General features: G+C 35.5%; 1 protein-coding gene across 2 annotated transcripts in view; it reads left to right on the top strand.

The window, feature by feature from the left end:
- The window catches only part of SACM1L (SAC1 like phosphatidylinositide phosphatase), a 54,503-nt gene that overhangs the window by 26,696 nt on the left and 13,734 nt on the right, over positions 1-14,073 (top strand). For both annotated transcript variants that reach the window (XM_055280209.2, XM_055280211.2), the window contains exons 8-12: positions 2,217-2,318; positions 4,709-4,794; positions 5,573-5,659; positions 6,175-6,243; positions 13,460-13,539. In XM_055280209.2, coding sequence (XP_055136184.1) covers positions 2,217-2,318; positions 4,709-4,794; positions 5,573-5,659; positions 6,175-6,243; positions 13,460-13,539 — 424 coding nt within the window. The remainder of the gene's footprint in view (positions 1-2,216; positions 2,319-4,708; positions 4,795-5,572; positions 5,660-6,174; positions 6,244-13,459; positions 13,540-14,073) is intronic.

The following is a 14,073-nucleotide window of genomic DNA, read 5'->3' as shown; positions in this document are numbered from 1 at the left end:
TCATACCAGGAGGTCTTTCCAGAATGTTCACAGTACCATGTTAGAGCAATACCATGAACATCACAAGGGCTTGAAGTTTATAAATAGTGTAGTCTCATTTTTACAAAAAAGCAAGCTGCATGTTTCTAAGTATGGTTGCATGTGATGAAACTAAAAAGATAGGAGAATGGTCTCCATAAACCTGAGAATAGTTACTTCTAGGTGAGAACACAATTGGATAAAATAGGGAAGGAGCAGATAAATAGATTCAGGGTTTTGGTACTGTTTTGAAGTTGGATGATAGGTTCACAAATATTTATTTTATTATGCCGTTATACTTTATAATGGATGCATCAAATTATATTAAGAAAAAGTGTTACATATAGAAAATACCATAACCAAACCTAAACAAATGTGGAAGGAGAAAAAGTAAGGCCATTGAAACAATAAAACCTTTCTGTCATACCCCCCTGCTCCCCAACCACAGTGTGGCAGACATTAAAAAGCAGACAATAAATTAGCCAGACATGGTGGCATGTGCCTGTAGTCCCAGCTACCTGGGAGGCCAAGGTGAGAGGATGGCTTGGGCCCAGGAGTTTGAGGCTGCGGTGAGCCATGATGGTGCCACTGCATTCCAGCCTGGGTAGCACAGCAAGAGCCTCTCTCTCAAATAAATACATAAATAATTTTTTTAAAAAAAGCAGACAATATCAAATGTTGGTAAAGGTGAGAAGCCAAAGTAATTCTTGAAACAATATGGAATTTCCTAATAAGATCAGATGAGGAATATACTCTGTAACCCAGCAGTGCTGCTCCTTAGAGCCATTTCTGCTTGTTTGTACAGAGATGTTTATTGCAACACTGTTTATAATAGTAAAACTGGAAACAGCTGGCATGTCCATGGACAGTAGAATGGATAAGTAACTCTAATCTAGTCATATAGTGGAATATTATACAGCTACAGCAGCAGCAAATGAACCTCATGACTATAATGAGCAAATAAAGAAAACTGAAAGAATATATACAGATTAATTCCTGTTATGTAAAAAAAAAAAGTCAAAAGCTGTTCAGACTAAACAAGAATTTGTTTAGTGGCAAAACTAGAAAGACAAGGGAATGATGAACTGAGTGGATGGTAGTTACTTCTTAGAGGGCAGTAAGGGAGCCACACGGAAAGGTGCTTCAAAGATGCTAGTGGGTACAAAGGGGTGTGTGTATGTGTAATTTTTAAAATTATGATCAAATATACTTAATAAACAATTTGCCTTTTTGGTCATTTTTAGATGTGTAATTCAGTGAGTGGAATTAATTTTCATTCACAGTGTTGCGCAACCAGCATCCTGTTTCCATCACTCCAATAAGAAATTCTTATCCATTTAATATCAACTCCCCATACTAAATGGGTATTTAACTATTGTAAATAGTTACACACATTATACTTTACTGTTTATTATATTTCATAATAAAAACATTTAATGTAAGAGGTATGCCAATTCCAAAGGCTTTTGCAACCCTTTACTCTGGGAATGAAGTGGAGAGATCAGCCTTTAGAATTTCTAGGTATATGACTGTTTATATTACTGAATGGTGTAGGAAGTGTCCTATACATATACTATTATCAGTAGTAAGGGAAATAACTTTATATAAAGAAAAGCTTTTGGGGAGATACAGTCTTTCATACCGAGGTTCACCTTTTCTATTTCAAGGATAAGGTAGAGTCAAAATTTCCATTTCTAGATAACCTTTGTTTAATTCACTTTGATCTGTGAATCTTCATATGCTTACCAGCTGTTATGGCTAATTTATAATTATGTGTCATGCATTTCATTTTTTTTTTCCTTAACTGCAGTAGCCTAGCCTTCCCTCTCCCTTTTGTGTTTCTTATTTGAAAGTTAATCTATTTTAAATTTATGTTTTCCATTCAGAGTAGATTTTTCAGTGATGTGGTTAATAATTCTTTAGAAAGTGATTGAGAATATCAGGAAAAGGGAAGCATATCATTTAAATAAAAACACCATAGTGAACTTCTTAAACATACTACATTCATGTCATAGGGTTATTAACTTGACAAAACTTCACAGTTGATTATAGTACTAAGAGCTTGTGAATATTCATGAAGATTTGTATACTCTGTCATTTTTTCTCTTAAAGACCGTCATTAGGGTGGATAGATTCAAACAATCTAGAAACTGCTTATGATTTCTATTATATGTTATATTTTTCTTAATGTGGTTAAGTTATTACCATGCATTCATGTTCTATTAATGGAAAATACTTTGATTGGATTCTCATCTCGAGGAGGAGCTGTTTCAGAGCTGGTGTGCGCTATTATGTAAGAGGTGAGATTAATTTTGTCATCATGGATCATATCTGTAATTAATATTTTGTCTTACGGTGACACGAATGTAACCTTTTGTATTTTGTTTTCATTATCATTTAATAGCCTTGCTAAGTATTTATCTCCTGCTTCATTATAATAATTAGGTAGGTCTTCTGTGCTTCAGCTATGTAATTACATTGCAAATGTTAACGTAATACTTGTAGGCTGCTGCTTACTGCTTGAAGAGGAACTGATCATGTTGTTTGCTGGATGTCTGAAAGCACAGCCAAACTCAGTGTAGTTTTCAGTAACCTAACTTAGTATTTTCTTGTATTGCTTTTAGGTTTTTTGCATGCATGAAGCTAGTCATTTGGCTTTGTGCCTTCAACTTTGTAAACATTTATATTTTGAGCATTTATTTTCTAGGCTTTGTACTAGCAACATGCTTCTTTTGCTAAACTAAACTTACCTGTTTTAAAGCTTACTGTCATTATGAAAAAGAGTTTCTCCAACCTTTGTATTTTTTTTTAACCAGAATATATCAGCATATTTTATGGCTGTGAGCCATTAAATAAATTGTAGCTTGGGGCCAGAAAGTTGTAGAGATTATTTGCTTAATCTCTCTCATAGCAGAGGAAGAATAACATTGAGTGAGTGACCTGGCCAAGATCACAAACCAAAATTAGAGTTAGCAACTCTCTTGTAACTAGATTTTCTTGGATGGAAACATAGTTTTTGATTAAATTTTTTGAACAGGTAGTGCATTTACATATTTCAAATATCAAAAAGTATTTTTTTAATGCAATAAAAAATACTTCCTATTTCTGACCTCATCTGCTCGGTTCTTACCCCCTTCCCAGCTAATCAGATGTTAGTTTCTTGTTTATCCTTCTGGATAATTCTTACGCTAATACAGATATGTGCCCTTCTCTTCCTCCTTTTTTAGACAGTGATAATATTCTATGCACATTTTTCTGCACCTTGGCTCCTTTTTTTCCTTAATATCTTTTGCAAATCTTTTCATAAAGATCTTTCTTTCATACACACAAGCACACGTACTGTCTCTCAGTCTGACTCTCACTTTTAAAAATAATTGGTTGTTGTTCCTTAGTGGGAATTACGAAGGGAAGCAAGGACAGCCTGTGCTTCTGACAAGTAATCTCATAGAGTATTGAGGAGTCATGTCATTGCTGATTTGGCTCAATAATTTTGGCCCCTTCTGGTGATATGGTAACTAAAACAGTGATACTTCACATATACCTGCAAATGTTATATGTAAGAAATATGTCAGAAAGGATGTTAGGAAATATTTGGCACAGTTAAAAATACATTGATTTCTTTCTGATAATTTGGTAATTTGGGTCAGGGACTAGCTTGAAAGTTGCCTTTGCTTAGCAAGCTTTTCTTTGTAAAAATAGATTATGTAAACAAATTTTTAAAGGAATGCTTCAAATATTTGAGAGAACTAAATGGCATCAAGAATCCAAACACTTTGCTTTTCAAACTAGGTTTTGTGAGCATATTCATGGAGTTACAGAGGGTCACATACAGATTTTGTGTTTTCATTTTGATAATTAAAATCAGTATAAGCATCTGCTGGAGACATTTGCATTGTTATAACAAAATATTATAAAATAGCCTATATTCACTGGGAGTGGTGGCTCACGCCTGTAATCCCAGCACTTTGGGAGGCCGAGGCAGGCGGATCACCTGAGATTGGGAGTTTGAGACCAGTCTGACCAACATGGAGAAACCCCATCTCTACTAAAAATAAAAAATTAGCTGGGCGTGGTGGCACATGCCTGTGATCCCAGCTACTTGAGAGGCTAAGGCAGGAGAATCGCCTGAACCTGGGAGGTGGAGGTTGCGGTGAGCTGAGATCACGCCATTGCACTCCAGCCTGGGCAACAAGAGCGAAACTCCATCTCAAAAAATAAATTAAATAAATAAAATGGCCTGTCTTTACGTTGAGTATTGTGTTGTTACTAAGTATAATTACCTAAATTGATAGTTTTACCTTTCAAACTAGTATTTTTCAAATTAGGATCTATGGACATTTTCTCAGGGGTCTTTGAGAATTTTTTTTTTCTTTAAAAGATGTCTCAAGTTTGAGAAACACTATTTTAGAGGAATTTTGTATGTAGAAACAATCAATGTATTTAAGAGCAACCAACTTCATCTATTTATTAATAGGTTTTTAATACTCCTCTTTAAGCCTGTTTAAAGTGAGCAAGCTTCTGTTAGTTTTCTGATCATGTATAATGAATTTGTTTGAATTGTATTTTCATAATGACTTTTCCACTAATTTGAACTGACTTACTTCTCTCCAAGTTAACCTGAATTAGTGGGTTTCTGACGTGTTTCTTTATGTAATCAGTATAGTTAATTCTTAATTTTTTTTCTATTTAGGAATTGATTCTGAAGGCCATGCAGCTAACTTTGTAGAAACAGAACAAATTGTGCACTACAATGGGAGCAAAGCTTCATTTGTACAGGCAAGTTGTTGTGTCTGTTAGGCAGTCAGCGAGTTGGCCTTTTCTGCTTGGATTATAATTTTCTGTCATGTTGAAATTTCTGTCTTTTCCCTTCTCCTCCGTTCTTATTTTATCTACAGTGCAGAAAAAATTCACCCCAAAAAAGGAAAGTCCATTAATCTGGCACTAACCTGCTGCCATTTCCTGCCCTTAAATTAAATCCCTAGAGGAGAGGGTAGGCTAGGAGATGCAAAGAGAGTTATGGAAATGGAGCCATCTGTCTATTGAACCATTTACACGTATTCAGGGCAGTGATGATAGGACAAGCTGATGGCTTATAATTGACTTTACCTGCCACTGTGAGATGTCTCTTCTGTTGCCTTATGGAGTTGTGTACCACTTGCTGCTCCAGAGCGTTAGTGGCCAAATATATTCATATGTTCATAAACATATCCATTTGAAAATTAATAAAGCAGTTTTCTAATTTTTCATAATGCCAAATTATATAACAGATGTAACCTGTTAATTTTTACTCATAGATAAATTTAGAATTTCAAGGAAATAACTGTCTTACTACACAAATGCCATGTATGTAAAACTAGAAGGAGAAAAAGTTCTAAATGTTTTTCCATCAAATATGAACTTTAGGAGCAGATACTCGTGGACTTTTAAAATTGTTGGTAGGTTGTATTAATTTTTTCCCTTGCATATTCATTAATTTATATACCCTTGACAATAAGTAGGGTGAGAAAAACAAGTATGTTTGTGTTTCTTTTCTCATTTCTCTCTTTTCTTTTAGACTCGAGGATCAATACCTGTTTTCTGGTCCCAAAGACCAAACCTCAAGTACAAACCACTGCCACAGATCAGCAAAGTAGCAAATCACGTGTGTATCTTGCATGCCTTTTTTGTTGTCTAAAAATAGAAGCTTAATACCATTATAATTTGCATGTAAAGAATGTATTTATTCCCCATAAATCAGCATTCAACATCTTTGAGGCTCTTCTTCTTGGTTCCAGCACATAGTAAACCCCTAAACCAAAAGGTGTGTGGGTGGCATGTTAGAAATATAGAAAAACAAACTATGATTGAATGGCGTGGCAAGTAAGGATTTGAGAGTTCTCAGTAAGATTTGTAACTTTATGCTTTTTGAGTACTTAATATATTCCAATGAGGTTGTACTCAGAATTAAAGTGGTAGTGTTGCAGCTCAGAGTAAAATAGCTTATGATTACTAGATGACATTTACAATAGCTAGAAGACATAGTTCACATCCTGACATCATTCTTTTGAATATAGAAATAAGACATTTAAGGAGGTCCTTTAAAAATATAAATATTTAAATTATATTTATAAATTACATAATGTACTCCAGTAAAATATGTAACTTTTTTCCCTCTAGATGGACGGTTTCCAAAGGCATTTTGATTCCCAAGTAATTATTTATGGAAAACAAGTTATCATCAATCTGGTATGTTTCTTATGTTTCTTGGGGGGAAAAAAGCCTTAACTTTTTCTCGACAGAAAATTTACTATTTTAACCATTTTTAAGTGTACAGTTCAGTGGCATTAAGTAGTTCGTAATGTGCAGCCATCATCACTGTTCATTTCCACAACATTTCATCATACCAGACAGAAACTCTACCCATTAAACAATTAACTTCTTATTACATCCCTCCCCACAGCCCCTGGTAATTCTATTTTACTTTCTGTCTCTCTGAATTTGTCTATTCTAAGTACCCTCATGTAAGTGGAATAATACAATGTTTGTCTTTTTTAGTGTTTTTAAGGTTCATCCATCTTGTAGCATGTATAGAATTTCATTCTTTTTTTAAGACTGAAGAATATTCCATTGTGTGTGTGTGTGCTCATTGGCCATCTGTGTATCTTCTTTGGAGAAACGTCTATGTAAATCCTTTGGCTGTTTTTTAATCAGGTTGTTTTTTGTTTGAGTTGTATTCATTCTTTATGAAGTCTGGATATTTATGTCTTAGCAGACAGGTGCTTTACAAATATTTTCTCCCACTCTTTAGGTTGATTTTTTAACTCTCTTGACAATGTCCTTGGTATACAAATTGCTTAAGTCCAGCTTATCTAATTTTCCTTTTGTTGCCTCTGCTTTCGGTGTCAAATTCAAGAAATTGTCACCAAATCCAATAACATAAAGTTACCCCTGTATTTTCTTTTTAAGAGTCTTTATAGTTTTAGATCTTACAGTTAGGTCTTTGGTCTGTTTTGAGTTAATTTTTGTTTTGTGTATGTGTGTCTGTGTATTACTTCTTAACACTGCACATGAGTTAATTTTTGTATATGGTGTAGGTGTAAGAGTCCAACTTCATTCTTTTGCATATGGATGTCCAGTTTTCCCAGCACCATTTATAAAAAGACTGTTCTTTTCCTTTGAATAGTCTGTCACCCTAATAAAAAATCAGTTGAACATATATGTAAGGTCTTATTTTGAGGCTCTGTTCTATTCCATCGGTCTCTGCATCTGTCCTTATGACAGGATAACACTGTTTTGGTTAGTACAGCTTTGTGTAATAAGTTTTAAAATCAGGAAGTGTGATAATTGCAACTTCCTTCTCCTTTTGCCAGATTATTTTGGCTACTTGAAATCCCTTGAGATTGCTTATGAATTTTAGGCTTGGTTTTTCTATTTCTGCAAACAATGTCATTGGGATTTTAGTAGCAATTGCATTGAATTGACAGATTGATCACTTTGAATAGCACTGTCATCTTAATAATGTTGTTTGTCAGTCCATCAACTCAGATGTCTTTTCATTTATTTATGTTTTAAAACATTTCTTTCAGCAATATTTTGCAGTTTTCAGTGTACATGCATTTCACCTCCTTGTTTAAATATATTTTTGAGTATTTATGCCTGAGTGGTGTTTTTTTGTTTGCTTTTTGCTATTGTAAATGAAATTGTTTTTGTACTTTCCTTTTTGGATATTTCATTGTTAGTATATAGAAATGCAACTGATTATTGTGTCTTGATTTTTGTATGCTCCAACTTTGTTGAATTTCTTATCTCCAATTGCTATTTTGCAGAATTTTTAGGGTTTTCTATATATTAGGATCATGTCACCTGTGAACAGAGATAATTTTACACTTCCTTTCCAATTTGGATGCCTTTTTTTTTCTTGCCTAATTGCTGTTGCTAGAACTACTAATACTGTGTTGAACAGAAATTGTGAAAGCAAGCATCCTTGTCTTATTCCTTTTCTTAGGAGAAAAACTTTTGGTCTTTCATCATTAAATATGATATTAGCTGTGGGTTTTTCACATAATGGCCTTTATGTTGAGGAACTTTTCTTCTTTTTCTAAGTTATCCAGTTGAGTGTTTTTATCAAGAAGGGGTGTTGAATTTTGTCAAATACTTTTCTGTATCAATTGAGATGCTTGTTTGTTTTTTTTCCCTTCATTCTACTAGTGTGGTATACCGATTGATTTTTGTATATTGAACCAGCCTTACATTGTGGGAATAAATCTCTTTGGTCATGGTATATACTTTTTAAATATGCTGCAGAATTTGGTGTGCTAGTGTTTGGTTGGGGATTTTTACATTAATATTCATAAAGGATATTGGCCTGTAGTTTTCTTTTCTTGTAATATCTTTGTCTGGTTTTGATATCAGGATAACCTTATCTTTACAGAATAAGTTAGAAAGTGTTCTCTCTTCTTCAGCTTTCTGGTAGAGTTTGAGGAAGACTGGTGTTAATTCTTTAAATTTTGGTAGAATTCACTGGTGAGTTCACTAGTAAAGCCATCTAGTCCAGGCTTTTCTTTGTTAGGAGACTTTTTTTTTTTCCTGTTTGTTTTCATTACTGATTCAATCTCCTTACTATGTATTGGTCTATTTAGATTTTCTATTTTTTCATGATTCAGTTTTGGCAGATTATATGTCTAGGAATTTGCCCATCTGGGTTATCCTACTTGGCATACAGTTGTTCATAGTATTCTCTTAAATCCTTTTTACTTTTCAGAAATTGCTAGTAATGTCCACTGTCACTCCTGATTTTAGTAATTTGAGTCTTTTGTTTTGTTTTGGTCATTCTAGCTAAGAGTTTGTGAATTTTATTGATCTTTTCGAAGTTCAACTTTTATTGACTTTATTGTTTTTATATTTTCTATTTATCTCCACTCTGATATTTATTATTTCCTCTGGTAGCTTTGGGCTTAGTTTGCTCTTCTTTTTCTTGTTCCTTAAAGTGTAAAATTAGTTTATTGCTTTGAGGTTTTCTTTTTTAATGTATGCATTTACAGCGACAAATTTTCCTCACCACTGCTTTTGCTTTATTTCATACATTTGGTATATTGTGTTTTTGTTTTCATTTGTCTCAGGTATTTTCTAATTTCTCTTGCTGGGATTTTTTCTTTGAACCAGTGGTTCAGTATGTTGTTTGTTTTTCACGTTTGTGAAATTTCTAGTCTTCCTTCTATTCTTGACTTATAGCTTTCTGTTGTGATCAGAATATGTACTTAATGTGATTTGAATTTTTAAAAATGTGTTAAAACTTGTTTTGTGGCCTAGAATATAGTTTGTCTTAGAGAATATTTCATGTGTACTTGTAAAAAATGTGTATTCTGCTGCCATTGGGTAGAGTAATATGGTCTGATTGGTTTATGATGGTTTTTAAATTCTCTATTTTCTTATTCGTCTCTGTCTGATCTATTGTTGAAAGTAGGGTATTGAAGTTTCCTACAATTTTTTAAAATTATTTATTTATTTTTGGAGATGGCATCTCACTCTGTCGCCCAGGCTGGAGTGCAGTGGCATGCCTCCCTGGTTCGTGCCATTCTCCTGCCTCAGCCTCCCAAGTAACTGGGACTACAGGCGCCCACCACCATGCCCAGCTAATTTTTTTGTGTTTTTAGTAGAGACGGGGCTTCACCATGTTAGCCAGGGTGGTCTCAATCTCCTGACCTCGTGATCCGCCCACCTCGGCCTCCCAAAGTGCTGGGATTACAGGTGTGAGCCACCACGCCCAGCCCCTACTATTATTATATAATTTTCTGTTTCTCCCTTCAGTTCTGTCAGTGTGCTTCATTATATTTTCAGGCTGTCATGGTTTGTTGCATATATGTTTATAATTGTATCTTCTTGGAAAATTGACCATTTAATCAATAAACAATGTTCTTTTTTTGTCTTTTGTAACAATGTTTCACTTAGAGTGTATTTTGTCTGACACTAGTGTAGTTATTCCAGCTCTTTTTTGATTACTATTTGCACAAAATATCTTTTTTCATCCTTTTTGTTTCAACCTATAAGTGTCTTTAGGTCTAACTAAAGAATCTCTTAGAGACAGCATGTAGTTAGATCATATTTTTTTTCCATTTTGCCAGTCTACTTGTTTTTATTGGAGAGTTAATCTATTTACATTTAAAGTAATTACTGATAAGGATTTACTTCTGCTATTTTGTTATTTGTTTTCTGTGTGTCCTATAGCTTTTTGTTCCTCATTTCCTCCATTACTGTCTTTTTTTTTTTTTTTTTGAGACGGAGTCTCGCTCTGTCGCCCAGGCTGGAGTGCAGTGGCGCCCTCTCGGCTCACTGCAAGCTCGGCCTCCCGGGTTCATGCCATTCTCCCGCCTCAGCCTCTCCGAGTAGCTGGGACTACAGGCGCCCGCCACCACGCCCGGCTAATTTTTTTGTATTTTCAGTAGAGACGGGGTTTCACCGTGGTCTCGATCTCCTGACCTCGTGATCCGCCCGCCTCGGCCTCCCAAAGTGCTGGGATTACAAGCGTGAGCCACCGCGCCCGGCCTACTGTCTCTTATTGTGCTTAGTTGATTTTTTTTTTTTTTGGTAGTGATATATTTTGATTACCTTCTCATTTTCATTTGTGTATATTCTGTAGCTGTTTTCTTTGTGGTTACCATGAGGATTACATATAACATCCTAATGTTATAAGTATCTAATTTGGATTGCTACCAGAAGCATATAAAAGCTCTATTCCTGTAAAGCCTTCATGCTTCCTTTTTATGTTGACATTTCAAATTGCATCTATATATTGTGTTTCAGTAACATCAATATATAATTATTTTTATGCAGTTGGCTCTTATTTATGTATATATGTATTTATTTTTTAGAGAAAAGGTCTTGCTCTGTTGCCCAGGCTTGCGTGCAGTGGCACGATCATAGCTCTGTGTAATCTTGAACTCCTGGGCTGAAGGAATCCTCCCACTTCAGCTTCCTGAGCAGCTAGGACTATAGGCACATACCACCATCTTGGCTAAGTTTTTTGTGTTTTTTATAGAGATGGGGGTCTCACTATATTGCCCAGGCTGGTCTTGAACTCCTGGCCTCAAGCCATCCTCTTGCCTCAGCCTACCAGAGCACTAGGATTACAGATGTGAGCCACCATTCCTGACTGCATTTGACTTTTAAATCCCGTAGAAATAAAAAGTGGAGCTACAGACCAGGATTTCAATAATACTTGCTTTTATATTTACCCTTGCCTTTACCTTTTTGGATTTATTTATTTATTTATTTATTTATTTATTTATTTTTTGAGATGGAGTCTCATTCTGTCACTCAGGCTGGAGTACAGTGGCACAGTCTCGGCTCACTGCAACCTCTGCTTCCTGGGTTCAAGCGATTCTCCTGCCTCAGCCTCCTGAGTAGCTGGGATTACAGGTGTGGGCCACCACACCCAGCTAATTTTTTTATTTTTGGCGGTGACAGGGTTTTGCCATGTTGGCTAGGCTGGTCTCAAACTCCTGACCTCAAGTGATCTGCCCATCTCAGTTTCCCCAAGTGCTGGGATTACAGGTGTGATCTACTGTGCCCAGCCTGTTGGAAATTTTTATATCTCTGTATAGCTGCAAGTTACTGTATAGCATCCTTTCATTTCAACCTGAAGGATTCCCTTTAGCATTTCTTATAGATTGGGTTTAATAATGAACTACCTCAGGTTTTGTTTATCTAGGAATGTCTTAATTTTTCCTTCATTTTTAAAGGACGTTTTGCCAGATACAGAATTCTTGGTTGACAGTTTTTTTCTTCTTCCAGCTTTTAAAATATATGATCCCACTGTCTTCAACCTCCAAGATTTCTAATGAGAAATTGGCAGATAATCCCACTGAGAATCTCTGTGTGTGATGAGTCTCCTCTCTCTTGCTGCTTTTCCGGATTCCGTTTTTGTCTTTCAACTATGTGATTATAATGTTTTTGGTGGGTGGGTCTCCTTAGAGTTCAGAGCTTGGGTTTGTAGATTCATATGTTTCATCACATTTGGTAAGGTTTTGGCTTTTTTTTTTTTTTCTTCAAATAATCTCTCTCCCCTTTTCTCTCTCTCTTCCTGGAATTCCCACAGTGCTAAATATTTTATTTCACTTTTTGTACTCTTTTGCTCCAGAATTATTTTTTGGCTTCTTATAATAATTTTTCTATCTTTGTTGATATCCTTATTTTGTTTATGTATTGTTTTCCTGATTTCTTTGTTTGTCTGTGTTTCCCCTTAGTTCTTTGAGTGTTTTTAAGACAGTTGCTTTAAAGTCTTTGTCTAATAAGCCAAGTCCTGTCTTGGCTTCCACAGGAACAATTTCTGTCAATTTCGTATGTTCCATTGAATGAGCCATGTTTTTCTGTTTATTTTTGTACCTGTGATTTTTTTTAAAATTATGTTTGATTATTATAATATTATAACTCTGGAAATCAGAGTCTTCTTTTCCCCTAGGGTTTGCTGGGGTTTTTTGTTTTATTTGAATAAAGACTCTACTAATCCATTTTTTTTTTTTTTTTGAGACTTTTCCAAACTATTTTTGCCAAAACTGTTTCTTATTGTGTATGTTCACTGAGGTCTGTTCCTTTTGCTTCTATTCAGCTGTTTTGACAGGTTTCACTGAATTCCAAGAACTGAAATAGACAAACTAACAAAAAAAGAAAGCAAAAATGAGAGAACAACCCTGTCCCCCATTCTTTGCAGACTTGCTGTATGCTGGGGCAGTCCTTTACTGAGTAGCCAGGCCTGCTGTGAGCCTAGGGATCAGTCTGTGGTAAAGGTTTAAGGTCTTCTCAGGACTCTTCTGAGCATGCATCTTGCCTGGTTATGTGGGTGGCCTTCAAAACTCCTTCATATACATGGCTGCTTTTGAAAGTCCTAATTTCCCAAGAATTATCACCAAGCTTCTTCTCCAGCCTTTAGATGGTCTATTGTATGTCTCCATACAGAATTTTTTGCCTCAGGCATCCATTGGTTTGTGTTCCTCTTGTAGCTTTTACAAGCAGTGGTCACCATTTTTACTGCCCGTGTTCAGAGATAGTGGGACAGAGACGAGTTAGTCCTTCATGTTACAACAGATATACACAATTCTTTGCAGATAAAGTCTGGTCTGCTTCCTCTAGTTTGATGAGGGGAACTGAGAACCCAGTTATTCCCTTGTAAGACTAGGGTTGTCACCACTCTGGGGAGGGGCTGGGTCAAGGACAAGTTAAATGCCACAAAACTTTCCCACCATTTTGAAAGTGACTTTTTCTTTATTGGATGCTTGGGTGGGTTACTATAAAACCTTTGATCGTTTTTCAGAGCTCCTACAAAGTTGGCTCAGACAGCTTCTGGGTTTTTTTTGATGTTTCTGTGGGAGAATGATGAGAGCTTAGAGCTTCCTAGTTTGTCCTTTTTCTGATACAACTCTCTCCTTTGAAATAAACTGAAAACTATGGTGTTTGAAATTTTTTACAGATTAACCAGAAGGGCTCAGAGAAGCCACTTGAGCAGACATTTGCAACAATGGTGTCTTCTTTGGGAAGTGGAATGATGAGGTACCTCACTAGAAATCTGTTGCAGGTCTTTTCAGATCAGATGTGCACTTACATATGTGCATGATTACATACAGCTCACTAGACATATGTTTCAGCTTGCATTTTTTTCAATAGTAGATCAAAGCATGATATTTTGTTGGCTTGAAATTTCTCTAGCATAATTTATGTTGCAGAATCACTTCTTTTCAGTCAAGTTTTGAGTTTAGTCTCTGATTAAAATTCCCTCATTGAGGCTTTGTGCTCCAGAGAGTTTCCATAGATAATACTTTGCCACTAGAATTGTCTTAAGGAATTTGGACTAGGCCTCTTTGCAGTGCATACCTGATTGCTGTACTTGAGCTTACTTCACTAGCATTTGTTGTGTTTCTCCTCTACTCCTCCTGAGGGCCCCAGAAGAACCTGTGAGGATAGATATATGCATATATTTTCATGTTTATATCTGCACATGTCATATATATATATTTTTTCTCTGCTAGGTATGAGCATGAGAAGGGATGTGTGTGTGCGTGTAGTATATGTATAGTGATAAACCCA

The sequence above is a fragment of the Symphalangus syndactylus genome, chromosome 1 (assembly GCF_028878055.3).
Source record: "Symphalangus syndactylus isolate Jambi chromosome 1, NHGRI_mSymSyn1-v2.1_pri, whole genome shotgun sequence".
Lineage (NCBI taxonomy): Eukaryota > Metazoa > Chordata > Mammalia > Primates > Hylobatidae > Symphalangus > Symphalangus syndactylus.
The sequence above is the reverse complement of the archived record's forward strand: the minus strand, read 5'-3'. Positions and strand labels throughout refer to the sequence as shown.